This window comes from Cervus canadensis, chromosome 17 (genome assembly GCF_019320065.1).
Source record: "Cervus canadensis isolate Bull #8, Minnesota chromosome 17, ASM1932006v1, whole genome shotgun sequence".
NCBI classification, from domain to species: domain Eukaryota; kingdom Metazoa; phylum Chordata; class Mammalia; order Artiodactyla; family Cervidae; genus Cervus; species Cervus canadensis.
The window spans coordinates 53208616-53224634 of NC_057402.1; the positions used below are offsets into that span (position 1 = coordinate 53208616).

A 16019-nucleotide genomic window follows, 5' to 3' on the forward strand; every position below is an offset into this window, starting at 1 on the left:
TCCGGAAGAAGAAGACAGCATCATCCTAAGCTTCTAACGTTTCCTACAAAGAGACAGCCATCCTGGAACTTCTTCCCCACCAGGAAATTCTGGTGGGTCCCGCTGCCTAGAGACTCACGGGAGTCACCTGTCAGGGATGCTGAAATGTCTGAGCCTGGGGGCAGACCCAACCTGACACCCTCCCCTCACTGCAGCGGGCCCTCACTGGGCCCTTTTCTGGGATGAAACTGGATCTAGATGCCTTGCAGGTTGTCTAGGAAATCAGCTAGATAACTTCTGGTGGGCTCATCCTGCCCGGGTGACAGTTGAAAGAATCCAAACTGGAACCATCGGCACCCATCCCCTCTTCTCCCACATTCCTCTCTGCAAGGGGTCATGAGGCACTCTCAGGAGCAAGGTAGCCCTGCCCTTGGAGAGAGGATGTCTGACACGGGGAAATCAGGCTCTCTGGCAGGAAAGTAGCCCCCGTGATGGTCTCTGGACACAGCCCACCTTGTAGCCATTCCTCCTGAGCCTCCCTCTGAATCCTCCCTCCTCCAACCAGAGTCCCCTTCTGTCCCTTCAAGTTCAATTCAGGGCTGGCTGACCACCGCCTGTGCACCATCACCCCTTCTCGCTTTCAGCAGGATGGCAGAATTTTTAGCTGCTGGTATTTGTCTTTTGCTTAGCATAAATTCCACGGCAGCAGAAGCTACGTCTGTCTTGTCCGCCCGGGTGTTCCCAGTTCCTAGAACAGTGCCTGGCAGAGTAGGGCAAATGAATGAAATCACAGCATCTCCCATAAGGCCCAGAGACTCGGGACGGCCAGTGAAGTACTGACCGCAGTGACTACTGCAGTGATGTACTCCCCCCTTCCTTTACAAAATACGGGGGCCCCTCCTCTTAGCTCACTTCATTTTCCTCTTCTTTTGTCTCCTCCTTTTGTGTGAGACTTTTCAGGTCACTGGATCGTGGCTGGGCTTTCAGAGTACTCTTAAAGTGAAATGCTGGTTGACATCATCCTTCACTCTAAAACTATTTCCAAGGTCACTGATCGCCCAGGTCCTCATATGACCATCATTGTCACTATCAAAAGTGATCACTGCCCCCCCGACCAAGTGCCCAGACTTGGCACACACACATACACAAAGCATTCAAGTCCACGGCCACCCGGAAGCTAGAGCATCATGAGGGAGAAGCTGACTAATGAGTGCTGGCTGACCTTGTGGTTATGTCAACAAGTACGTGGGGGCAACATCAGAGTAACGGCCCCTTTTGAGACAAAGAGTGTGGTTTGCTTGGGGCAGGGGCAGCAAGGAAGGGTATGATCAGGACTCATGGAAGAAAGAGGTGAGGTTCCCCAGAGCCTGAGGGAGACCATCCCAAGGCTCAGTGAAGAGGGTGGACTAACTGCCCCCAACAAGCCAGGGGAGGGTCGATGCTTTTGATTGAGGGGAAGGAATCGGGAGGGGGGGGGGGGGGGGGGGGGGGAGAATACAGTCAAGAGAGGGTGGGCGAAGAGAGGAGTGTCGGCAAGACTCCATGCGAGGTTGGACGCTGACCGGGGGCCCAGGGGACACTCCAGTGGCAAGAGGAAAGAAGGTTTAAAAGCAGCAAACGTCTGAAGCCCCCTGTAGAAGTGTGTGCACGTGTGCCTGTGACACACAGGGTCAGCCCTCCCCAGAACACCCGACCCCGCCCCCTCGCCCCGTTCCTCCAGAAAGTCAAAGCGCTGCCCCTGAATATTTTATATGAGGAAGTCTTAATGGCTTCTCACACCCAGGGCGACCTGGTAAATAAATATAGCAGATGTGCAGAAGGCAGAAACCAGGAGGCCAAAATGACCCCATGGTCTCAAACCTGCAGGCGACAGAGGACAGTGCGCAAAGGGCGTTGGCCTCTGAGATCCTGCTATCTTAGATGCCTACAGGGCCCGGGCCACCTCGGAGAACAGACGCCTCTGCAGAGCGCCACCCCGGCCACCCAGCACGGTGGGTGATGTCACCACAGAGAAGCAGACCTTGAACTGGATCTGAACTGGAAAGGGACGGCGTGTGGCTCATCCAGGAATCACGGAGGAGGCTGGCTGGATGCAAATTGGGGGGGGGGGGGGGGGGGCAGGAGCGGACGCTGAGGTCGGCCGGGGAGTTGGGGGGGTGGGCAGCGTGTCAGGGTGTCAGGCTGCCAGCACCAGCCGCGGTGCTCTTTGGGCCGGCCAGGTGAGGTTCGGGGCTTTCAGACTGAGTCTTGGCGCCTGACTGCCTTCAAGAACGCCCTGACGGCGGTCTCCCTCAGAGGCACCGCGTTGTCAATCTGAGGTGTGTTTGTGTGTGTGTGTGTGTGTGTGCATTTATAGGGTGGCCCGAATCCACCCCCGGCCCCGAGGGCAGTCGCCACAGCCTCTCGAGTCCGGGGGTGCAGGGACACAGCCCCCAGCACCCCCCGCCGCCCCTGGCGGGGCGCCGAGAGCCACTAGGCGGAGAAGGCGGCGGCCTCCGGCTGGGTCTTGCTTAGGGTTCTGGGTACAGATGCTTCGGGCTCGGCGGGAACTTACCGCCCGTTGGGGCGGAGGGCTGAAGCTCCCGCCAACTCCGGAGCCCGAGTCTCCTCAAGTGTGGACCGACAGTGCTGGACTCTGCGACCCCAACCTGACTCCAGCCCTACACATCCCCGCGTCGTCTCGCTCCGCGGCACTCCATCCCGGGGTGTGAACTTTGGGATCGGATCCGTCCAGGCCCTAGGACCTCGTCCCAAGGATGACCATCAGCACCGCAAAGGTAAGCTGCAAAACTTTCAGCAGAAACCTCTGATGTAGTACATAGTAGTGCGCGACGGAGGCGGCATCCCATGTCGGTGGTGCCCAGACCTTCTGAGAACACGTAAGACTGAACCCAGACCTCCCTCGACGGCCGCTTCCAGGACAGGGCAGCGGGGGCCAGTGCTCCGGAACTACCCCCCTGCGCATCCGAACCACCGGGAACACGTGCTGAGGCCACGCCCACGACGGCTGTGGGAAGCCAGGTAGGGCTCTGATGAGTCTGCGGCGCGCAGGTCCGGAGCCAGGGCAGCGGCTGCCCTTTGTGAGCTCCGCTCAGTGACACACGGACGGTCCCCGAGCTGCTCGACCCGGGTGCAGACAGCCGAGGGTCAGAACCACACACAGCCGGGCCTGGGCAGCAGCAGAGATGATGCTACCCCGTGACGAGCCAACTCAGGTCAACCTCACCCTTCCCCAGGCTCCAGGCTGAAATACCGGAAGGGGCCTAAAAGGGAGGAAAGAGGAGGAGGAGAAAAAGAAACTAGCTCTTTGGGGTGCAGTTCAGACCCCAGGGGCCTCACTCTTTGGATTTGGCCAAGGGGCCCTTCCTGTCCTCTATACATTTGTGGGTATCAGTTAGAGATGGAGTCCCTCGGTGGTGCAGTTCTCCAAAATACAATGCCAAATCTCTTTTTAAAAGTTTTAAATATTTGTGGACATGGGGAAATGCTTATGATGGTAAGTGAAAAAATCAGGTCATATGACCCAAATGTGTAGAGAACAGCTGAAAAGGCATAGAAGTGTAAGCAGAGCTGGCTCCTTCCCTTGTCGAGGCTTCCGAGGCCCCATCCACCCCCATCCCTGCCACACCTTGTCACCCTGTAATCCCTCTAGGTCACCATGTCTGGTCTTCCCTTCAGACTCAACTTCCTGAGCCTTCCAGTTACAGAGCCCTGCATAAGTGGGTCTTTGCTAAATGCTTGCAAATGATAGATGCAGATAAATGACCAAAGGAACGAAGAGAGGAAGGAAGAGAGAAAGGAAGGGAGGGAGGGAAGGAGGGAGGGAGAGAAGGGGAAAACACCAAAATGCCATTCAGAGTTATCTGATAAGATATTTTATCTTCTTTATAATTGTCTTCCATAATGTCCCCCATAAAAACATTGCTTTTATAATAAATTCACTTTTAATCAAAATTCACTTTTTAAATCAGTCTGAAATGTTTTCCTCATAACTTCCAGTCCTATTTTTTAAGTGAATTCAGAAGACACCACACTAGATTGTGTCTCTACAGCATTCACACCTTTCAGAGCTGATGCTGGACATGTGATGGGGCTTCCCTGGTGGCTCAGATAAAGCCTGGTAAAGAATCTGCCTGCAATGCAGGAGACCCCAGGTTCAATCCCTGGGTCAGGCAGATCCCCTGGAGAAGGGAATGGCAACCCACTCCAGTATTCATGCCTGGAGAATTCCACAGACAGAGGACCTTGGCGGGCTATAGTCCACAGGATCACAAAGAGTTGGACTGATGGACTAACACTTTCAATTTCATGCACTTGTTAAAGAATGGGAACTGGGTCTTCAGGATCGGGGTACCCCCATTTAAGGACACCTAAGCTTCCACTGAGGGAGGAAAGCAGAGATGCTGGGGGTGTGGGATCCTTTTGGACCATGGGCCCCTTTCACCATGAAGTCGGCCCCTCTGAAGTGCCCAGGAAAAGAACAGAAAGAGGAAGGAAGACAACCTACCAGGTCTGACATTCCCTCCACCCCAACTTTGCTTTTCCAAGGCCCAATTCACTCTGCTTTTAAGAAACAGAACTTATCTTCATGGAGGAGGGGCTGGATAATGCAGATAATGAAAGGGTACCCCCGTAGCCTCCTCTCCCCACCCCACCCTCCCTTCTCCCCACTGCCCCGGACCCCACTCCCCCCAGCTCCTGTCGACACAAAGGTTGGCCTGCCTGCCTCACCTTGCAGCCTCTCCACCAGCGAGGGGTGCACAGTGGACAAAGCGGGGCAGTGTGCCGTGCCCCTGGGATTTTTTTCTAAACTCCCAGGACCAGGGACCTGCCCGTGGTCCACCATCTCTGCCCCTCCCAGCCCCAGGCACCCTGCTGGACTCCCAGCTCAGAAAACATCCAAGGCAATCAATGCACACAGTTCGCGCCAGAAGAGTTTTTATTTAAGAGCCCATGGTGCCAGAGCTCTGGCATCCAGAAGGTCATCCTTGGGGGCTGCCTCTGCCAGGCCCGGTGGCAAGCACCTGGTGTTTACGCATCAGGCAGAAAAATCCAGCTTCTCCGAGGATACAAAGGCGAGTGGGAGCCATGGCTCCAGTTCAAAGGGTACACAGCTCCCAGGTGAGTCACCCCCTGCGAGGACACAGTGGATGGCGGAGATAAATCCGGCCCAGTCCTCCGGCAAACAGGGTGGAGAAAGGGAGAAGGAAGGTCAGCGAAAGCAGTGCGGTCCTGGGAGGCGCCAAGGGGCAGCGGGCCCCCATCTTCAGGTTGGCCATCCCCAAGCATCGTCCTCTGTCCCCCACAGGCCAACGGGTCAGCCTGACTGGCCCAGTGGGGCTTGGGGGCCAGGGACCCCAGAGCAGGGCAGCCCCCTTCTCAGGAAGAATTTGAAGAATTTGAATAGAGGAGGCAAGTGGGAAAAAGCTGGAGTTTTCATCCCAAGCAGTGGAGGAGCCAATATACAGGCAAATATGGGAGCCCTGCAGAACGCCAGGAAAGAGGAGATAGAAAAATTTAAAAAACATCCTTCCAGAAAGAACAGAGTCCCCAGGCCCCCAAGGCACTGCCCAGAGACTTTAGCCAGAAGGACACTGGGAAGCGGGAGGCCTCTAGCGTCCTGAGAAGTCAGCCCGAGGTCCCGCTTCCAGAAGCCGGCAAGTGTTGAGCACTGGAGCTATGTGATAGCCCGCCGCCCGGACCCCTGGCCCCACCTGCGGCCGGGTAGGCTCTTGGACCACCCTGGCCTGGACAACAGCAAACACAGTCCCTGGCAGTGGGTTTTTTATCAGCCAACTAGATCACCATTCATTTAAATTATCACAGTGATTTTTTTAATTCCATTTCTAAGACCAACAACGTAAAACGGTGACAGGGTGGAGAAAAAACAGATATTACTAACTGAAGGGGACGAGCACTTTCTCTTCTCTTTGGAGATGGAGAAATGATCTCACGTGTATACACACACACACACACACTCACAGCAAACACAGGTATAGGTCTCTCCCTGATATTCAGAATTCTTTGTGAGCTAGCCATGGCCAATTCTGCTGAGCCCTTTGGAAAAGAAAGAAAAGGAACCACAAGGACTTGTTTACACCTGCTATGAGCTGAGCAGCTCTACGCCCCGCGCTCTAAAACTTGGACGCAGCCACCACCAACGAAAGGCCAGAGCTCCAGCAAGCCCAGTAAAACCACACCTAAAACCTCGCTGATCCAGGAGAGTGGACTGTCGGAAACCCACTTCTGATCTCTCTCACTTTTGTCGACAGAGTTGCTTTAAAGTTATTTTAAAAATCAGCCTGTTTCTGCCCCTCAGCAAGGCAAAAGCCCTCTGGGGGAGGGACGGAAGGGGTGACATTTTAAAGGGGCGTCCAGAGGGTAGTGTCTCCTGCAGTGACACGCAGAGCCGATGTTGCACAGACACACACAGGAGTGCGCCGCAGTTGCACAAATAGTGTTTGTTTTGGTTTCAACACCTCGGGTGGGACAGCTTCCAGATCCTTCACACCCCCAGCCTCAGCTGACCAGCTTGCCACAGGATGCCAACACGCTGGTGCACAGGTTTTACCTAAAAGAAGAGGAGGAACAGGTCAGTGGCCTCTGGCAGAGCCGCACACCCTCTGTGAGCCCTCCCTGACCACGGCCATCCCCCAGGCCACATCATCAGCTGTCAGCCTGGCAGGGCAGGTGGCACCCCCCTTCATGCCCCTCTAGCAGCGCCTCCCGAGCTGTCACCCCCACCTCTATTCCCATCACACCGAAAAGCTATCTTTTCAGTTCTTGAAAACTCCACCCTCCTCAACCCCAGGACCTTTGAACGTGCTGCCTGCAATGCACACCCACTCCTCCAGGTAGGGCCTTCCCTCCGCTCAGCTCCCAGCTCAGCATCCTTTCCTAGGTCCCCACACAGACCTCTGTACACAACCCCTCTTCTCCTTGTAACCCTCCTTCCTAGCACTCCTGCGGGTATTTATACCAGCGCTTGGAGAAGGAATTGGCAACCCACTCCAGTATTCTTGCCTGGAAAATCCCATGGACGGAGGAGCCTGGTAGGCTACAGTCCATGGGGTCGCAAAAGAGTCGGACATGACTGAGCAGCTAAACAGCAACAATGATATAATCACATGAAAAAATAGTAGGGACTTAATAGAACTTATAAAATAACAAACTTCTCTGCATGATGTTGTTGTTGTTCAGTGGCTAGGTTGTGTCTGACTCTTTGCAACCCCATGGACTGCAACACATCAGCTTCCCTGTCCTTCACAGTCTCCCAGAGTTGGCTCAGGCGCATGTCCATTGAGTCAGTGATGCCATCCAACCATCTCATCTTCTGTCACCGTCTTCTCTCCTGCCTTCAGTCTTTCTCAGCATCAAGGTCTTTTCCTGTGAGTTGGCTCTTTGAATCAGGTGGCCAAAATTTTGGAGCTTCAGCTTCAGCATCAGTCCTTCCAATGAATATTCAGGCTTTATTTCCTTTAGGAGTAACTGGTTTGATCGCCTTGTTGTCCAAGGGACTCTCAAGAGTCTTCTCCAGCAGCACAACTTGAAAGCATCAATTCTTCAGCACTCAGCCTTCTTTATGATCCAACTCTCACATCCATATATGACTTCAAGAAAAACCACAGTTTTGATGTTATATGATCCCAAATATAAATATCAGGTAGCTAATTACTGAAAGATATGGACATCCTATTTTTAGGAAATCCACACTTTATTTGGGGGGAAAGGGACATGATAAATGTAACTTATTTCAAATGCTTCAGAAAAAAATAATCTGAACACACAGAGCCACCATAAGGCGAATGAGGCAAAATATTAAAATAGGAAAATCTAGGTAAAGTGTATCTGGGTGTTCCCTATACTCTGTTTTGCAACTTTTTTAAACTTTGAAGTTATTTCCAATTTAAAACAAAAAGGGTATCCTCATATTGACCACTAGGGTCCCCTACTCAACAGAGTAGAGAAGAGAAAAGATAAATCCCCACGGCCATGTCCACGCTGTGAAGGCTGGCTTTCTTGGATCACCTACATGCCCCCTTCTCTGGGTTGGGGAGTGGGCGGCTCACTCCCACTGACTGACATCCATAATCCGCAGAGCCCAGGCACTCACCCCCACTCTACAGACGCAGCCTGAGGACCTCCCAGCGGCCCTGACCCCCACCATCGGGCCCTCCACTGCATCCGGCTGCAAGTTCAGCGTTGAGCGTGAGGGGCAGGGGCCAGGACACTGGAGACAGAGCCACAAAGGTTTCAGAAAACAAGAATCAGACCAGAGTAAAGGGACCCAATTCCCAAGAGCTATCCCTGAGCAGACCTGCAGGTAAACAAGCATACACCAGCGAACCTGCTGAATCTGGAAAAAGCAGACCGTTAGCACTCTGTCAGCAGAGATGTGAACTTTACATATCGCCAACACGCTGAAAATTCCCTTTCACTGGCATCCCCAAAATGCCATTTAGTTGAACTGCATCTTCCGGATGCCCTGAGGGCCCACCCCCTGATTCTCTGATAGGTTCTCTGCCTGCACCCCATCCCCCTGCCCCACATACACCATGTGCGGCTGTTGATCTCTCGTGCTTCTAGGAATAAACACCCACGTGTGTACATACACACAGAGCCAGTGGAACTGGATCAGGAGGAGGGGAGCCCACGAGGAATCAAGCACATCTCATTCCTCAGGCTCCCTCAGCGGAACTAAACCTTGGGGGGCTGCTCCCAGACAAAGGGAACAGATCCGCTCACCCACCCCACGGGGAGCTCTGGAGGCACGCACCAGCACCCCGGAGGTCACCAGCTCTGGATCTCAAGTCTGAGCACTGTGGTCAGCTGTCCTGCAGACTCCGGTGCTACCGGGACTTGGGAAGTTCTGGGGAAAACCAACATGGGGATTGGGGTGAGGAGGCTGGCGGAAAAGTCCCCGCTCTCTTCTTCCCACCCCGCTGTTTCCCTGAGGCCGTGAAGCTCTGGGGTGCTCCCCTGGGGAGGGTCCTGGGTTCACAGCTGTGGGTCATCTGGCTAGCTCTGTGTGCTTAAGGTGCCTTCCATTGTGCCCAACTCTTTGTGACTCAAGCTCCTCTGTCCGTGGGATTCTCCAGGCAAGAATACCAGAGTGGGTTGCCGTGCCCTCTTCCAGGGGATCTTCCCGACCCAGGGATCGAACCTGCATCTCTAACGTCTCCTGCATTGGCAGGTGGGTTCCTTCTGGTTGGCGCCACCTGGTTAGTCCTACATCTGCTCAAACCTGCACCCCTCGACATGCTATTATTTCTTCCACCAATGCCCTCACGCTCCTCCCTGCCCGTTAATCAGCTCTGCGTTCGCTCCCTGGTCCTCCCTAACCCCCTGTAAGCTTCATCTCCACTGGGAAGAGGTGCCAGGGAGATGAGCCCCTCCTGGCGGCCCATAGAGCTCTGTTCTTTCTTCCCGGAGGTGTTGGCCAGGTCCTCTTGTAAGAGTCCATGTTCCTGCCGTCTCCCCATCTCAGCCCAGAACCTGCGCTCACCGTGATCTGGGCACACGTACAAGGTGATGCGCAGAGATTTCCAAGAGGGCTCTCTAGGTCCTTTCCCTCCTCCAGAAGAGCCAAACCACTACTGACATCCTTGCTTTGTCATTAAGACCAACCAGAAAGGGGGTCCATTCTGACCCCGTCCCCACCCTCCCTGGACACTCCAGGTGAAGTGAAGGCATGTTTAGGCACCATGAGCAATGTTTATTCCCTTCAGATTGGTAACTACCCTGTATGACAATGCTGGGTTATAGCCATCCCAGAAAAAGAGAGAGACATTCCCCAACCTGTCCCTGTCCCCTGCTTCACAGGAAGCTCATCTGTGGGTACCAAGAGCCCTCCACAGGGGAGCAGCTGTCTGGGAACCAGGATGCCTCTGAAAGACGGCGCGGCAGCCACGGAAACAGAAGATGGAGAAGCTGAGGGGGAAGCTGGGCTGCCCGTACTGAGTGCTCCGGAGACGGCCAGATGGGAGGACCCCAGCACCCCATGCCAGGGGCCCCGGGCAGTCCCCCTGCTTTCATGCCACCGCACCGAACACAGAAAAGAACCACCGAACAATGCGGCAAGCTTCTAGAAAAGCTCTGCTAGTTAGGATTATGTGTGTTCTTTCCCTTCCCCCCCCCCCTTTTTCATGCCTGATTCTCACACAGCACTGTAATCTGTATATGCAGGTAAGCAGCGCACTAAATCAGATTCACTTAAACACGGGCAGGCCTAGAGATTATCCTACGAGGTGAAGTAAGTCAGAAAGGGAAAGACAGACGCCATACAATATCACTCAAAAGTGGAATCTAAGAAAATGATACAAATGAATTTATATACAAAACAGAAACTGATCCACAGACACAGAAAACAAACTTATGGTTATCAAAAGGGAAAGGAAGGAGGGAAAAATCAGGAGTCTGGGATTAATATATGCACACTACTATATATAAGGGCTTCCCTGGTGGCTCAGAGGTTATAGTGTCTGCCTGCAATGCGGGAGACCCAGGTTCGATCCCTGGGTCGGGAAGATCCCCTGGAGAAGGAAATGGCAACCCACTCCAGTATCCTTGCCTGGAGAATCCCATGGATGGAGGAGCCTGGTAGACTACAGTCCACGGGGTCGCAAAGAGTCAGACACGACTTCACTTTCACTTTCACTGTATATAAAACAGGGGTTCCCAGGTGGCGCTAGTGGTAAACAACCCACCTGCCAGTGCAGCAGACGTAAGAGGCGTGGGTTCGATCCCTGGGTCGACAGAAGATCCCCTGGAGAAGGCAATGACAACCCACTCCAGTATTCCAGCCTGGACAACTCCATAGACAGAGGAGCCTGGCGGGCTACTGTCCATGGGGCCGCAGAGAGTCAGACAGAACTGAGCACAAAGGTATATATAAAACAGACAACAACAAGGATCTGCTGGACAGCACAGGGAACTATACTCAAGGTTTGTAGTAACCTATAAGGGAAAAGAATCTGAAACAGAATAGATACATGTATCTGCATAACTGAATCACTTTGGCCGTACACTTGAAACAAACGCCACACTGTAAATCAGCTATGCTTCAATAAAAGAGTCACTGAGCAGTAAATTTTCATCACCACACAAATTCCTGTTTGCACAGTCTCCCTCCTCATAGACATAAAACTCAACCAGTTTTAAGGGGCACAATACCTTAGCTGAGAACTGCCCCCAGAATGCCAGCATTGCAATTCAAACAAACAAAAAATGCCTCAGGAGACACTCATTTACATACAACAGGTAAGTTCCACGTTCTGCAAGCAAGAGGGCTGGCAGAGAGCTAGTCAGACTGCTTTGGGGATGGCCTCCGAGGCTGTTTCAGGTCCAGGTAGGACACTCTGGGGGAATCCACCTGCCAAGGCAGAAGATGCATGTTTGATTCCTGATCGGAAAGACTACCCTGGAGAAAGAAATGGCAACCCACCCCAGTACGCTTGCCTGGAAAATCCCATGGACAGAGGAGCCTGCTGGGCTACAGTCCAAGAGGTCTCGAAAGAGTCGACATGACTGACAGACTCAAGAACAACAAGGATGCCCCAGCACCGTTGTGGAGCCTGCAGGTCCTCGGGTCCCCTCGGATTCCTCCCAGGCCCCAGCAGCTCAGGGTACCCACTGCCTCTGCAGCTGTGCCCATGCTGACACGCCAACAGCCTCATTCCTCGTCCTCAGGAGATGAGGGCTCGTGGAGCGAGCCAATGGGCCTTCCCAGCTCAAGGATTCTAGAAGTCTTTGCCCTGAGGGCACTGAGCAGGGACTTAGTTGTCACTACCCTAGGGTGGCCATGGGGACCCAGGTCCCGGGCCTCAGTCGAGGATAAGCAAATCAAATCTGTTTTCCCCCTCTCCTACCACAGCCTCCAGGGGCCTCTGGCTGCAAACAGCCACTGAATGCGCTTTGTTCCAAAGATAAGATGATGCTAGGCACAGCCCCCAGAGGTGCAGGGGACATCTCGTGCATTTCTAATTATATTCCCTCCGGCAGCCCTATCCAGGAGAGGGTGGGTGGCAGGCATCTCTGGAACGCACATCTGCACTCCCACGGGTCACATCTTTTCCAGACTTAAGATGCGGAGGAACTGAACCCTCCCTCCTGGCCCCGGGGAACCGGTGTGTGTTCTCCAAGAGGAGCACCTTTGGGCTGCGCTGGTCACAGCTGCTGGTGCCGCCTACCAGGTGGAGAAAGAGTAGCATCCGCCTCGCCCCTGGGGTTGCCCAGAGGATGTCACATAAGGCTTCAGTAATAAACCGGGGAGGTACAGAGGCCCATAGCATCAGCTACCAGTATACGCGAGGCCAACCAAGCTCAAATGCATGCAACCAGGATGCAAACGCCTTTTGAAATAAGGAACCATTTCAAAGCCCCAGGGTTCTCTGCAGTCCACTGAGCCATCATTTCTCTCTTCCAATTAGCCTTTTAAAGTACAGAGTTGGAAACTCATCTCCAAAGACTCTTTTCCCTCCCCACATGTGCACGTACGTGGGCTTAGTCGCTCAGTCGTGTCTGATTTTCTGCGATCCCATGGACTGTAGCCCACCAGGCCCCTCTGTCTCTGGAATTCTCCACACAAGAATACTGGGGTGGCTAGCTATTTCCTTCTCCAGGGGATCTTCCTGACCCTGGGGTTGAACCTGTGTCTCTTACGTCTCCTGCAGTGGCAGGCAGGTTCTCTACCACTGCACCGCCTGGGAAGCCCCTGCCCCTCCCCACATCTGGCCCTAAACGTGGGGGCCTAACCTCACACGTTGTAACATCTCAGTGCCATGCGAGCCTTTGAGGAGGCTGCCCACGGAAGCCTTGCCCTGTCTGCCTTTTCTCCGCCCCACTTCCTGGCTGATGCTCACAGGCTCCAAGTCAGGACACGTTATCCGCGAGCTAAAGGTGTAATACAACGCAGGGTACCACCTCACTGCCGGGCGCCAAAACCACGCTTTTCCTTATTGCACTCATTCATAAAACCAACCAAGGTCATGATTCAGCCACATCCGATTTAAATGTAGTCTGTTTCCCAGGGCGAACCAAAAAATTAAGCTGAGCTCTGTCTAAACAGGAAAGACGAGGACCAGTGAGCAGACCATCACGTGCAGACAGAGAAGGTCTCAAAAACACTAAAGCCTACATAAAACCGGCCTTAAAATCCTTGTCCTTTCAAATGTATTGACCTGAAAAGCGGTTTGTGACATGCCGTTCAGGTGGAAAACCGTTCCAAAGCTGCATGTGTAACACAGTCCTATTTCTGTTAAAAAAAAAAAAAGAGGATTCCACAGGTACGTACTCACACACACTCTAGTGGTTATCGTTAAGTAGTGAGATTAAACGTCATTTTATTTTCCCTTTTTTTTAATCTGTAATCTCCATACCATACATTACATCTGTAATAAGAAAAGCTATGACCCAGTCTTTGTCTTTTTCAACAACCGAAGGTCTTTGAGCCCGAGGACTAGAGTGGTCTTGTGACGGGTGACTCAGCCCCAAGTTCACTCACATTCTTACAAATGGCACCACCTTCTCACAAGAACCACTTGAAGCCATTGTCCTTTACAACAAACAAGAAGGCAGGGTAGTGCCTGGCACTGATAAGGACAGCCTGAGGGAGGCAGCTGAAGTAGATAAGATTACAGAATACTGCTAACATCAAGGCAGCTGAAAATAAAGGAGCTAAACAGCCAACGGAAGAAGTTAGGAAAAAACAGAACAGAATGCACTCAAAGAAAGTTAAGGAAGAGAAGCAGAAATGAACTGAAATCAAAAATGATAATATAATAAAAAGGATCAAAGAAACCAAAAGTTGGTTCTTTGTACAGATGGATAAAATTAAATGTACAGCAAGACTGAACAAGAAAAAGGAGAAAAGGTAAACATAAGCAATATTATTATTGGAGAAGGAAATGGCACCCACTCCAGTGCTCTTGCCTGGAAAACCCCAAGGATGGAGGAGCCTGGTGGGCTGCAGTCCATGGGGTCATGAAGAGCCGGACACAACTGAGCAACTCCAGACCTAATGAGAAGGCAATGGCACCCACTCCAGTGCCCTTGCCTGGAGAATCCCATGGACGGAGGAGCCTGGTGGTGGTGCAGTGGCTAAGACTCCATGCTCCCAAGGCAGAAGGCCCGGGTTCCATCCCTGGTCAGAGAACCAGATCCCACGTGCTGCAAATAAAGATTACATGTGCCACAGCTAAAACCTGGCAGAGCCAAATAAACAAATACTTTATTTTTTTTTTTTTATCTCATAATCTTCCAGGACATATGCACACACTCCAGATAGCACTTCATATCCATTAAGCAGACATATAAACTAAAGTATGTTAGTCTATGTTCTACATTTTAAAAATATTAACATGTTTTTCCCTCATCAAGCCAAAACCAGAGTGAGCCAAATTAGGAGTTTGTGTTTTTTTTTAGTTGGCTTGGTTTTGTTTTTTTTTTTAATTTATTTATTTATTTTTTCAGTGGGTTTTGTCATACATTGACATGAATCAGCAATAGATTTACACGTATTCCCCATCCCGATCCCCCCTCCCCCCTCCCTCTCCACCCGATTCCTCTGGGTCTTCCCAGTGCACCAGGCCCGAGCACTTGTCTCATGCATCCCACCTGGGCTGGTGACCTGTTTCACCATAGATAATATACATGCTGTTCTTTCGCAACATCCCACCCTCACCTTCTCCCACAGAGTTCAAAAGTCTGTTCTGTACTTCTGTGTCTCTTTTTCTGTTTTGCATATAGGGTTGTCATTACCATCTTTCTAAATTCCATATATATGTGTTAGTATGCTGTAATGTTCTTTATCTTTCTGGCTTACTTCACTCTGTATAATGGGCTCCAGTTTCATCCATCTCATTAGAACTGGTTCAAATGAATTCTTTTTAACGGCTGAGTAATATTCCATGGTGTATATATCAGGTGAAAAGACAGCCCTCAGATTGGGAGAAAATAATAGCAAATGAAGAAACAGACAAAGGATTAATCTCAAAAATATACAAGCAACTCTTGAAGCTCAATTCCAGAAAAATAAATGACCCAATCAAAAAATGGGCCAAAGAACTAAACAGACATTTCTCCAAAGAAGACATACAGATGGCTAACAAACATATGAAAAGATGCTCAACATCACTCATTATCAGAGAAATGCAAATCAAAACCACAATGAGGTACCATTACACGCCAGTCAGGATGGCTGCTATCCAAAAGTCTACAAGCAATAAATGCTGGAGAGGGTGTGGAGAAAAGGGAACCCTCTTACACTGTTGGTGGGAATGCAAACTAGTACAGCCGCTATGGAGGAACAGTGTGGAGATTTCTTAAAAAACTGGAAATAGAACTGCCATATGACCCAGCAATCCCACTTCTGGGCATACACACTGAGGAAACCAGATCTGAAAGAGACACGTGCACCCCAATGTTCATCGCAGCACTGTTTATAATAGCCAGGACATGGAAGCAACCTAGATGCCCATCAGCAGATGAATGGATAAAGAAGTTGTGGTACATATACACCATGGAACAAATACTTTAAAACAACAATGAGAAAGAATGAAAAGGGGACCATGACTACACATGGGACAAAGAATACAAAGATGATAAAAAGAGAACGTTGTAAGTAACCTGAGGAGGATACATTTGAAAACTTGTATGACAAGGACAAAATCTCAGAAAAATAAAACCCATCAAAACTATCCCAAGAACAGGACCTCCCTGTGGTCCAGTGGCTAAGACTCCGTACTCCCAATCCAGGGGGCCCAGGTTCTGTCCCTCGTCATGGAACTAGATCCTACATGCCCCAAGTAAAGATCCTGCATGCCCCAACAAGACTGGGCACAGCCAAATAAATAATTTTTTTTTAATTGCCCCAAGAAGAAATAAAGACTAAATAGTCCTGTAACTATTCAAAGAATTAGACATCAATAGTGTTTTCCAGTATTCAAACAAAGAAAGCATCCGGGCCCAGACACTTTTAGCAAATTCTACTAAACATTTAGAAACAAATAATTCTAATTTGATACTATCTCAGAGAAAAGGAA

General features: G+C 51.3%; 1 protein-coding gene across 1 annotated transcript in view; it reads right to left on the reverse strand.

The window, feature by feature from the left end:
• Positions 1-4900: 4900 nt before the first annotated feature.
• FAM174B (family with sequence similarity 174 member B) overlaps positions 4901-16019 on the reverse strand; it is a 40135-nt gene continuing 29016 nt past the window's right edge. Inside the window, exon 3 of the mRNA XM_043434309.1 lies at positions 4901-6550. Within this exon, the coding sequence (XP_043290244.1) occupies positions 6547-6550 (4 nt within the window). The 3' untranslated portion in view covers positions 4901-6546. The remainder of the gene's footprint in view (positions 6551-16019) is intronic.